Source organism: Coloeus monedula (assembly GCF_965178545.1).
Source record: "Coloeus monedula genome assembly, chromosome: 11".
NCBI classification, from domain to species: Eukaryota; Metazoa; Chordata; class Aves; order Passeriformes; family Corvidae; genus Coloeus; species Coloeus monedula.
In genome coordinates, this window is record NC_138791.1 from 2,408,851 (window position 1) to 2,421,176 (window position 12,326).

General features: G+C 41.9%; 1 protein-coding gene across 4 annotated transcripts in view; it reads right to left on the reverse strand.

Moving 5' to 3' along the window:
* Positions 1-11,495, reverse strand: part of ATG7 (autophagy related 7) — a 78,793-nt gene extending 67,298 nt beyond the window's left edge. For 2 of the 4 annotated variants that reach the window (XM_082289019.1, XM_082289022.1), the window contains exons 1-10: positions 8,812-8,838; positions 8,012-8,213; positions 7,750-7,804; positions 6,636-6,753; positions 5,764-5,841; positions 5,210-5,326; positions 4,528-4,677; positions 3,567-3,655; positions 2,387-2,508; positions 1,272-1,362 (exon numbers count right to left, since the gene is read on the reverse strand). In XM_082289019.1, coding sequence (XP_082145145.1) covers positions 1,272-1,362; positions 2,387-2,508; positions 3,567-3,655; positions 4,528-4,677; positions 5,210-5,326; positions 5,764-5,841; positions 6,636-6,753; positions 7,750-7,804; positions 8,012-8,180 — 989 coding nt within the window. In that variant the 5' untranslated portion in view covers positions 8,181-8,213; positions 8,812-8,838. Of the gene's footprint in view, positions 1-1,271; positions 1,363-2,386; positions 2,509-3,566; positions 3,656-4,527; positions 4,678-5,209; positions 5,327-5,763; positions 5,842-6,635; positions 6,754-7,749; positions 7,805-8,011; positions 8,214-8,811; positions 8,839-11,396 lie in introns of those variants that run through there. The other 2 variants (XM_082289020.1, XM_082289021.1) reach the window with 2 other exon arrangements.
* Positions 11,496-12,326: the final 831 nt, after the last annotated feature.

Below are 12,326 nucleotides of genomic sequence, written 5' to 3' on the forward strand. Positions count from 1 at the left end.
TCCTGTGCTTCTGCAACAAAGCAATTACTGGCAGTCCAGCTGAAGGAGTTAATTTTTATATTTTTTTTAAAGGAGAGAAAGAATTCAGCAGTTTAACACACAGGCAATAAGAAAAACAAACATACAAGGGCTTCTGAAAAAGTAACAATCCAAAACTAAAATTTTAGTAACAAAATTAATGCAAGCATGAAAATAAAAATGGTGTCTCAGCCAAGATTCCTGTTAAGCTGAGTGCCAAGACAGGTAATTTGTCCATAAATTTTTGTTTCTTTTTTAAACTAACCGGTCTCCTGTACCCAGTTACACCTGCCCTTAACATGAAACGTTCCACTTGTGCCCTAAAGCACGTGGGCAGTTCTTTGTGGAAGCTTGAGAAAGAAAATGAGGAAGGAAATCTGTGTTCAAGCAAGGGGCAGATTTTTGTATTCATCAGAACACAGGGTGTTAAAACTCCCATCAAGCCAGGACACCATAGCTCTCAGATTCCTGCAAGTTTCATTCCCTTACACATGATAAACAAAACTTTTTCAGCATCCAGTAAATTATTTGCCCAACAGGGGTTGAAATAGCAGTTGTCAGGGCTGGCTTTTTACCAACACCTCTGTGGGAAGCACTTATATCATTTATACAAGTAAAGAAGGTCAAGTTACCTAAAGAATTAAGAACCCTGAGATAAACTTTATTGAATGTCTAGGAAGACATTGAGAATTTCCACAAATGCTTGACAAAAATGGCTTTGCTTGATGGGCAAAATGTGAACCTGAACCATGAGACCAACAAGATTTTCCAAGGCAAGGACACAGACGCAGTCACTCTGTAACCCCACTCTTTTCAATCCATGGCCCAAACATTATGTGCAGAATGATAACAATTATTAAGGTCACATTTCCATTAAGGTCACATTTCCTGAGCCCTTTCCTGTCACAATCTGACAAATCCCAAAGGCTGAACTTTCCCCCCTGCTTATTTTCATTACCAACCTGCAGGTTACAGAATTCAATGAAATGACCACAGGCCTGTAACACTCTGACCTACGTTTCACTCAGTTTTAAATGAAATGCATTCACAGTTTGAAGCTGGAGTCCAAAATTGCCAAGATTTCTGCTGCAGGCAGTGCACTGCTCTGTAAAGGTCCTCATCTCCAAAAGGAATGTCCAAACAACAGGCAGAGTATGTGTTACTGTCTGTTCTTACCTATTTCACATTTCAGCTTGGTATGGATTAAACCCAAGTAACGAAAAGTATGGGAATTTAAAAGGTAAGAAGCAAACCTTTTTGGATCCATGCATTCACTGAGATTCACCATCCTTGGCCCCATGCCTCCCTTTTGGTTTTTCTCCCATCCCACAGCTTTTGGACAATCTGTTCGAAATATTTGAAACAAACAAAAAAAAAAAAAAAAAGCAAGGAAAAAAAGAATGAAAACCTTAATATCACAGGACAGAAGAAAGAAATTTTATTGGATTTAACCCTGTAGGAAAAAACCTCTTATTTTAAACCTGCCAGTAAATAACCTGTATTTGAACAACCTACTATAACCTGCTACACAAATGGTGCTGTTTACATCAGCTGAAAGCTCCTGGAGAATTTCTTTGCTCCCAGGTGTCCCCTGTGCTGCTTTTGCCTGTTCAGCTTCACACCCAGCACAGAGATGGCATCATTCCCCATCAGATCTTTAATGTCAAGCTCAGCAAATTCTTAATTCAGAATTCAGTAAATTTTGCCAAGTTCAGTCATCATTTCACGTTCCCTAGACCCCATCTGTAGATTCAGTGGAGAATTCTGTATCTTAATTATATGTAATTAAACAATCTGCAACAATGACATGTGAAGCATTCAGAACTTTTTGCATGAGGCAGAGAAATTTTGTGATACTGTCCTGTACCCAGATATTAATTCTGAGATTATGTTCTAACATTTCAAGTCCATTGCTTTAAAATACACCTGGATGTGTCACTATGGGATTGAAGGAACAGTTCCACTGGGGCAGGTTTTTAACCTTTTTAGAAATTATCCAGAAATGTTGCATCACATAAATTCACTATCACCTTTTTCCTACCTGAGGGACTGTACGCAAATTTAACAAGAAAAAATGAGACTGATTGCTGTTTTATTGTATTTTATATGACACCAGCAGGACTTGGTTTTAAATTAGAAGCACAATTACAGGAGGAAAAAATTAAGAGAGAATATTCCCTCTTCTTTCTTTCTTGAAGAAGGAACAATCATTTCCTTTAAAGACATTTAACAGAAATTCAAACAACTTAAAATTCATTTGAAATAACTCAGCATAAGCAATGATCTTGTAGTAGTAATTCATTTTTCCATGTCTGCAGTGATTAAGGAGGGAGATAAAAAAAGGGAAATAATGTTTTTAATGGCTTACCTGGGCCCAGGGGTCTCTCTGGCAGTTTGATTTCAAAGATGATGCTGTGTGTGATGTCTCTCACCCCTTGCATGGTCCTGTCTCTGAAGCAGAGCACTTCAACCCTCTGAAGAACATTGCCCCTGCCATAAATAAAAAAAAAAAAAAAAAAAGATAAATAGAGACAGACATGCAACTTCTTTAACAGAAAAGGGATTTCTTTTAAACACCATTTCACATGGGTTAGTCCTTTGCAGGTTCTGAATGAGGCTTTTTGTCTTGGTACTGAACACTGTTCTCTGTACCAGGCACAGAAAGAGAAACAATTCCTTGAGTATAAGAAAATGACTGGTTTGGTGTGAAACAGCTCCAAAGCAATGCCCCTGCCAGCCTGTCCTTGCATTTATCCAGCAGTGGACAAACTGCAGGTTTAGAGGAACAAAAGGCAGAAAAGCACCAAAGCACACATCAGCTGGACTTTGCTGTGGCACCAAGATCCTCTGAGCTCTCAATAAATATAATTTTACTCCCTATGATTCAAACCCCCCAAAAATGAGAAGCTTAGTGCCTAAACCCCTCTGAATGCCAGGACTCTCTGGGCCTTTGCAGCTCCTTGTACAGCCCAACCAGCTCACCCAACCCAGCACTTCCCCTTCCTGAGAGCTCTGGAATAAAATGTAACACTCAAAACTATGGAAGTGCCACTTAATTACAGTTTTGTTACAGCAGCCCCAATTTCTTTGTTACTTTTAATATTTTTTTCCCAAAAACCAGAGTGTAAAACTGTGTCCTGTCTTCCCATCCTCTACCCTACGAAAAAATTCTAGATGGTACAAGGAGAAAACCGAAGAATATCTGATTTTTAAAATGTAACTCTGCTATTACCTGACACTAATTAATTATATAAATTCACAGAATATTTTAAACAAGATTTGAAACATCTGGAGGGTATTGGCAGAGGGTGAAGCAGGCATTTCCAGGTACATGCATCCATGTGAGGATTAGGATTAATAGGAATTTGTGACTAACAGAAGTGAAAAAACAGAATAATGCACAAAATGAGAATCACTCAAAGTGGGTAATGCCAAGGCAAAAAGCAAAATCTTAGGAGGATGATATGAGTGAAACGCCATGAGAAGAAAAATATCTCATTTGACACCAACCAGTAAATCATTTTTGTGGGAAAGAATTAAACAGATACCATTTCTGGGCTGCCAGGATCAGGAAATTTCTCAGTGGCCATCCTGGGTACTGGGATAAATTACATGGATCATAAACTCCAACTGTCACCTGCAAATAAAATTGTTCCACATGAGAAGCCATCCATCCACTGCTCAGTTCACAGCAAATGTTATCTGGCATTTTTAAATAAAAATTCTGGACAGGGAAGGCCTACACACACATTGTGCATATTTATAAATATTTATATGGTCACACCACATTTTACTCTTCTTGCCACAGCCCTGAGATTTATTCAGTTTGGCTTCTTTAGGGACACTGGATGTTCACTGCAGTAAATGCACCCTCATTACCTTAAAAACACAATTATGAGGGAAGCCCATCAGCTGAAGCCTTTCTCCCAAACCAAAACTCTGTATTGATTTTGAGATGATCAAGAAGTGAAAGGGTACAGGCCAGTATTAAAATGCCCTAGGGTACATCACCGTGTCCTGCAGCCCTAGGGAGGAGGAGGAGAGCAGATCAAGCAGGCAGGAATTGTGCAGCAAGATGGATTGATTTAATTATTTTACAAACTCTTTTACAGACTTTTTTCTTCATAGTCTAATTGGACAAAGGACCAGCCACCCCTTGGGGGTGATTGGCCAAAATCCTAAAACATCCATTGTCAAAATATTTTTCTACTGTACTATAAACAAAACTTTTCAAGGTTGCAGGTCGCTTGGTTGTTTACAGAACTCTGCTGCCTCTTCTGTGAGAGAGAAAAGTCTCTCACAGGCTTAGAAAATAGCAAGAAAATCCTTGCTAGCAGCATTTTTGTATCCACAGGCCAGCAAGCCAAGAAAGCAAAGGGAAAACAAGCATAAAAATCACTTTACAGCCAACCTCAAGACACGACTGCTGTGCCCAGCTCAGTATTAGAGCTTCAAACCATTTGCAAATTAAACCTGTAATTAAATAAAGTTGTATAAAATTCTCATTACCTTTCCTCCTTGATCTTGAAAGAAGCCATCCCACTTTTTTAGCAGGGATATCACGACAGAATTGTCATGGTACTTGATTAAGAAATAAGGCAGGGCTGTCACCCCCTCCTGCTGGCAGAGGTCATCGTATGCTTTCTGCAGGGCTTGAATCTGAAAGTGGAAAGAAGCTGAACCAACAGCTGGAACAATTCTGCAGTGTAATATGAAAGAAACTAAAAGCTGTTTAACTTTTCTCCTAAAAAAAAAAAAAATTAACTTCTTTTTCTTGTCCAATCATGCATTTTATCAATAATTTTGTAATTTTAATGAGCAGGTTCACTCAGGGGCTGCCCCTTCATAAAGGTTTCTTTTAAATGAGCTTCAAAACCATACCTATATATTCACCCATTTTAATTTTTATGTATAGCTTAATACATATCAAAAATAAAGATATAATATATAGCTTAACATAACCACCTCTTCAAGAATTGTTGCCATATCTGCATTTAACTGAGACAATTTAAACAATCATGGAACAAAAGGTAAACAAAAAAACCCACATGGAAATGAAAAAAAGTAAAGATTTCATAAGAAATTAAGAGTCTCAAGTTAATTCAGTGTGTGGTAACACAAAATATTGAGTTTTACAGCTCACAAAAGTTGTTAGCATTACAGACTTCACAATATTTAGTGTTTTGGATACCTGATTTAGTGAGAACCTGTCCCCAAGACACACAGGTTTCTCAGTTATATGAATTCCATCAGGGAAGCAGAGGGCAGGGTAGCAAAACCAGTAATAGAAATGATACTTTTTTAAATCCTAGGGAAAAAAAAAGTTGTAAAATTAGAAAATAAAGAAATATATCAAAGTAAATGATATAGTGCTAATTAGAATTAATGGTTTCTGATCCTAACCATAGGAACCACAGGAATCTTTACCTCACAATGATTTTAGAAGATCATAAAAATACTAAAAGACTTCCCTTCTCTGTATATGTCTTGATTTAAGATTTAAACAGACAGTGTGGGTACAATCCTTCAGTTTTTGTTAGCTGGAACATTTAGTAAAACTTTCAATTTGTTAAACATGAAACAGCTGCTCTGCTTTTACTGATACCTGTAAGGCCATCAGGCAATCTTACACATGGGTAGAAAATAACACCAAAATATATTAATACACCATTTCTCCTAAAAAGAAAGCACTTCACCATTCCACTACAAAGCTCGAAGCAGGAGACACAAATTCTCTCTACTCACTGCAAATGTCAGCAGCAGGAACCTGTTCAAGAGCATTGGGTTCTCCAGAGCAGCTCCAGATTTGATTGATTCCCAGATCTGCCAGGGATTGTGGGGACAAGAAGGAAGAGAAAGGGCAGAGAAACACCAAGAGAACATCAGAACAGCTGCAAAAATCTTTCAGTCTTCTAGCTACCTTTAGAGCATGGAAAAAAAACATTCACTGCCATCTTTTCTAACTGAATTTATCCAGACTACTGCCTGCATTAAAAGAATTTTAAAGGTTAGACACGAGGCCACAGGAATGCCAAAAATTCCCAGTTTTGAGTGAAGATATACATGAAAACTGTTACTCAAGGCAATCAATTAAAGCAGTCAAGGCCTGGTCAAAGTAAAGCATCTTAAATTTGACTTTCACCTCTCCCCAGGCCATGACATGAAATTACCTGGTTACAGAGCAGGCAGACAGCCCCTCTGACCCACCTTTGTCTTGCTTCATCTCAGCCTTCTTGCTGCTGTGGAGCTTCCCCATCTCTCTGTCACACAGATATACTGCAGTAATCTGAAGTTTAAACCAGGCCCTGCTGGTTTCTGGGTGTAAAGACAAATTCTAAAGATGCACTCTACAGAATTCAAGTCCCTGGCAGCTCCAAGAGCATTGTTTAGCTTAAAATGTGATGGAGCCCTCCAAGTATAATTAGTTATTATTGGTTATATTAGGTACTACTCTTGTAGGGAACAGCAAAAAGCAAACACCAAACTCTTCTTTCCAAAATAAGCTGAATCCTGAGGTTACTCAGGACTGGAGTATCTCCAATATTTGGGGCAGAGTAAAGCACTTCCACTGGTAGAAAGGATTTAGAAACACTCTGTGATTTGATTTTAAATCTTACCTCATTTGCTTCTTTGTCCAGAAGTGATTTCTTATCACAAGATTTGAAAGTCTCAAAAGTGTTGGTGTTATACAACGTTCCAAAAGCAGGACAGCAGCGTGCTGGTATTGAAGCATTCCTGAAAAAAAAGAAGGAAAACTCTTGAGAATTGGATACCAACACCTTTAACAGAATCATCAGCAGCAGTATCTACCTTGTGGTGTAACCTTGCCCTGGAATTATCAAATGATGAGGCACAGCAACAAAATTAACACCATCTCTAATGAAAACATCTTTATGAACAGGGATTGATAGAATAATAACCAGTGCCAACACACATCTGCATCACTACTTCAAAAACAGATCAGGTATTTTCTCTAAGCAAGGTGACACTAAATCACTGACTGAAGATTTTAAATGCTGTTCAAATATAAGCTACCCATGACAAATGGGATTTTCCCTGAGAAAAACTAACTTAGGCTGAACTTAGATGTCAGTATTGTACTCACATAAAGATTTAGTTAAAATTCGATGTTTAGAACACATCCCGAAGAAAACCTAAACCAGACAGAAGATTGAGCAGCTTCTATAGTTTGTAACATCATCAGCTGGAGAAGCTGCTGTTAGCAAACAGTGTTTTATTTTTGAGATAAATTAGGTAGAAACCCTACAATATTCCTTTAATTTACAGACCTGATTGATTTCATTGCCCCCTGTAACACTGTTCTCAAAAAATGGTATTTTTCCAGTCATAACAGTTAAATACTTGGGTAGAGATTACAGTGTACCAACCAGGAACTGCAAAAACTATTTGAAATCCTAATTAAAGCTGTAAGGGAAGGAGTCAGATGACTAAAAAAGCCTCCCTAATGTAAAAAGCTACGGAAATAGGAAAAAATTGTGTTTTATATAAACATACATGCAGCTAGTGAGTGAATTTAAGAATTAAGAATATTTTAAATTCAGCCCTCAGATGAATACACTACTTCAGACACAAGGAGTTCATGTTGGGGACTCAAAGGAGCCTCTCCACTGTTATAAAGTTCATAAAAATGTGTCTTTATTTTCATGCAGAGTTTGTCTAACTAATGCATCAATCTAATGCAAAGGAAGGTAAACCACAGCATGTACTCACATATCAAAGGCACTAAACTCCAGTGTCAAGCGAGCTGGCAAACCCAAAGGATCACCTGGACAAAAAGCAGCAACAAAGCTCCTTTGAAACTGACATGTACAGGTTATTTCCCCTCGTTTTTGTTGACCTAAGTTACCCAGTGAAACATTTAAAATTCACAGTCACGTTTTCTAATGTCTCAGCAAACCATGAGAAACGTTGCATATTTAGAGGAGCATCGGGAGAACCCTGAACTACCAAAACCTGCTCAGCCTCTACCCACCATTGTAGTAGTAGCCCTTGATAACCTTGGGGGTCTCATCCAGTCGGTACTCATTGAGTTTCTTCTGGGTCAGTTCGTGCCAGAACCCCGCATCCAAGGCACTGCTGAAGGGAGCAAACTGCAGCTTGGAGAGCCCGGGATCCCCGGGATCCCCGCTGGCAGTGGCCATGGCTCCAGCCGCTGATCACTGCTGAACAGAACCCTGCAACAGCAGATAAACGCGCTAAGGCTACAGCGTGGGCACGGCACCGGGACCGACACGGCACCGACACAGGACCGGACCCGAACACGGACATGGCACCGGCCCCGCGCAGCGACACCGGCACCGGGACCGACACCGGGACGGACACGGCACCGGGACCGACACGGCACCGGGACCGACACCGGCACCGGGACCGACACGGCCCCGCACAGCGACACCGGCACCGGGACCGACACGGCCCCCGGGCGGACACCGGCACCGGGACCGACACGGCCTCGCACAGCGACACGGACACGGACACGGCCCCGAGACCGACACGGCACCGACACGGCCCCGGCCGCTGGGCACGGAGCAGCCACCGCCGGCCTGTGCGTGACTACAGCCCCCGCTGCCGCCCGGAGAACCGGCTGAGGCCCGGACACACCGACCGCGGGAGCCTGCAAGGGGAAGCGCGGGGACGGCGCCGGTGCTGTGCCGGTGCCGGGACCCCGCGGGGGGCAGTGCCGGTGGCCGTGGCCGTGCCGGTGCCCCGCGGCCGGCAGGACCCGCAGCGCTCCGTCCCCGCTCCCCCATCACCGCTGCGCCGCTCGCTCCGCACTTCCCGCATCGCCGGCCGGCTCCCACCTGCGGCGGCGCCCACAGCGCGCATGTGGCGGAGGCGGCCGGCGCCGCGTGATGACGCCGTGAGCCGCGGTGGGTGGGCCGGCCTGAGGCGGCCCCGGTCCCGATTCTAATCCTGATTCTAATCCTGATTCTAATCCTGATCCTGATCCTGATCCTGATCCTGATCCCGGTCCCGGTCCCGGTGGGGTGCGGCGGTGCCCGCACGCTCTCGGCAGCATCCCTCTGCTCGCCTCTGGGCAGGCCAGCGCAGCCACAGCCGCCGGCTCCGGTGGGACCGTGGCCCGCAGCGCCTGGAGCCCTGTGCCGTGTCCCCACCTCAGGCTGCCGCAGGCCGTCTCTAAACCGCCCCGGGGCTGAGGGTGAAGCATCAGAGCGTGCCAGGGAAAACAGAGCTCCAGGGGGTTTGATGGGGGTCTGACCTAGGGGAGGAAAGGGAGGCAAATTCTGAGAGGTGCACAACAAAAAGTGGGGAGGAAAAGAGCACTTGTCAAACCAAGGAAAATTCCGAATTATTAGAGAGAAAAAATTGGCTGGTGTGGCTGGAATAGGTCTCCAGAGAGACTTGACTGCACAAGCTCTGAGCACCAGGATCTAGCTTTGATCTTAGCTCTGCTTCGAGCCCGAGGTGGGACTAGATGGCATCCAGAGATGCCTTCCAGCCTGAAGCTTTTAATGAGTTTTATTGAGATATTTCTCTCTTTTTTTGTGTTTTCTTTTTTTTTTTTCCAGCTCTAGAATACAAAACAAAAATACGTCTTCTGAAAAACAGGCATAGCCTCTGCAGGTCCTTTATGCCTTTGTATCAGCAATATAAATTTGCCAGAGCTGCCTTATATTTTGGATTTACAGTCACACCCATATGGCAGAAACTGACCCCAAAATGGGGAGGAAGCCTGGGAGGAAAAGCCACCAGCTAAGTGTGGGCACAGTCACGTAATGTTAATTTGTCAGGGAAATTTTTGGAGCTGAAATTCAGCAAATTCAGTTTCAGCTGTAGAGACGATGTTTGGATAGAGGACCTTGCTATGGAGCATGGGCTGGATGGACCTTCCAGGAATTTCCCAAATAAAATAGGTTGGAATAAATGTGGGAGTTTGCTACAGATGGTTGCATCCTTGTGTCCACCTATGTTACATCAGTGAAATCCTGCAATTCCTCCTTTTGCATTTCACTCGCTTCATTAGTATTGGTAATGCCTTTATTCTCTTGGAATAAAGAACTTAAAACTCAGTTCTGCATTTTTTTCCCCCAGGCTTGAAAAGGTTTTATTTTATGCCTTTTTGGTCCTTGTATCCTGTTTTTACATCTTCCTATAGGCAAATAAAAGGAAGTAATAAACATAAGAATAATAAGCAATTAGAAAACAGGTTCTTTAAAAACAAAGAAAAAAATCTGTTGAGTGTTTCTGGCACCTCTTTCCATAGGTAGGAGTTTGGATTTCCCCGAGCAAAATCTTGCAGCAAGGGAGAACCATCCTGGGACTGAAAGTGGGAATTAAAAAGAAGCATATTCAAACCCTGGGAATTAAAAAGAAGAGATTCAAGCTCATCAATTCGTGGGAATTACGGGCTCAGCATGTTTTTGGAGAGCTTCTCAGAACAAGAACTCGGATTCTTCTCCAAAACTCAGATTGAATTGTCTTACAGATTTTAATAAAAATAATATTTAGTTAGGTTCACATAATGTTTTCCATTTTGGGACTTAAATCAATTTTTTACAGCATTCTCAGTGAGCAAGACCACAAAATACAAGCAGAACCTGGCAGAACTATCAGTTCATTTACAAAAAAAGCGCAATTTAGTGCTGTACCCCTGTTACTGCTGCAAGAGTGGGACACTGCAAAGGTAAAAATCTGTTGGAGCACTGAATGTTGGAGTCAGTAGAGGAAAAAAAGCAGGAATATGCTCCAAAAGAACACCCTGATATGATCAGAGAAGCAGCTTTTACCCCTCAAAGAACTGAGTTCAGGATTTATTTTGATGTCAGACATGCACCATGTTTTTAAAGTAATTTTTCAACTCAATATCAGGAGTGTAAACTATTTTCAGGAGCCATTTCCACACTGCATCGACATTAATTGTTCTCTTTTTGTTCTAATCCTTCAGTAGACACATAATTTGATGAAAATTAATCATTTTGTCATTGTATTTGATATCTCAGTGAATGCAAATATGTTTGTACAGTATTTAAATTTAGCTTGGCACTTCCAAGTGAATTGGCATTCTGGCTGAAGGAAAGGATGCGCTGAAACATTTCAGTTTTAACTTCTAAATTTTAAATTTTTAACACCTCCTCTGCAGGAGCTTAAGTGAGGAGAGTAGTCCTCAGCACCCCTGCTAGCAGTGGAAAATCTGCAGAGTTCAGGGCCTCCTAGAAATGTTCAGATACATGTTAATGCAGTGCTTCTGCATTAACACCTGAGGATTAGAAAGGTGTTTTTACAGAGAATCTTTCAATCGGTTTCATTTCTTTTGCTTTCACAAAGCAGTCTCGCAGGAAATTTAACGGACCCATCCTTTCAGAGGATGGAGAGAGGCCAAAATGTGCACCTGCACTCACCTTTCCTTCCCGATCATCCGAGGAGTTCCCCGCAGCATCCCGGGGCTCGCTCCTTTCCCACCAGATGTCCCCACTGGCGCAGGCAACGCTGCGAGAGCAGAGTTTTGTGCCTCTGGTCCCTCCCACCACACCTTAATCCCAGCACAACTGCAGTCCAAAGAAATCCCCAGACTCTCGTCGTGTCCTCTGGAAGCTCCGTGTCCTCCGACCTTGTTTGTTAACTGGAAAGCACTGAAAATGTTTTACAGGAAACCACGCCTGGAATATGCTCTTGAGCCTTGGCCCCACGTGGTGGGAGGCTTCTCCAGTCCTGACCCTAATTTGCTTTGCTTTTCTTACATCCAGAGCCTCTGGAATTGCCTGTTCAGTGAAATAAACTGAGAAATCCTCTTAGGTACCTTGCTATTTAAAATAAGTACTATCCCATTTTCCTTGGGTTTTTTTTTATTATTTTATCATTATTTTTTCTTCTTTTAGATCTGGTAATAAACTTCTTTATATTCTTTCAAGGTTGGTGCCTGCTTTGCGTTTCTCCTAATTCTCTGCTCACAGAAGGTAAACAGTAATGAGTATTTTGGACCAAACCACTACAATTATCTAATGGCTATAAAATGTGGCTATCACCAGTCCTGTCTTTGTTATTAACACAGTGACACTAAGATCATGGGTAAAATGAAGTGACATTAAAAAATATTCAGGCAGCTTTACTTTCCTGGGTTTAGCTCTTTGAATGTTCTTTATTTTTTGTCGTTACAGTCACCGTCATTTTTAGACCAATTTTTGATGACCTTGCTTAGGTTTTGTCGTGTATTGGTACATTGTAAAGTCAGAAAAGGCCATTTTCATGATCAACAGGACAGATTTCTTGATGACTCTCAGCAGCCCTTGGGTAAATGTGTTTTTCAGCACTAATAACTGTGGCTGACTTTT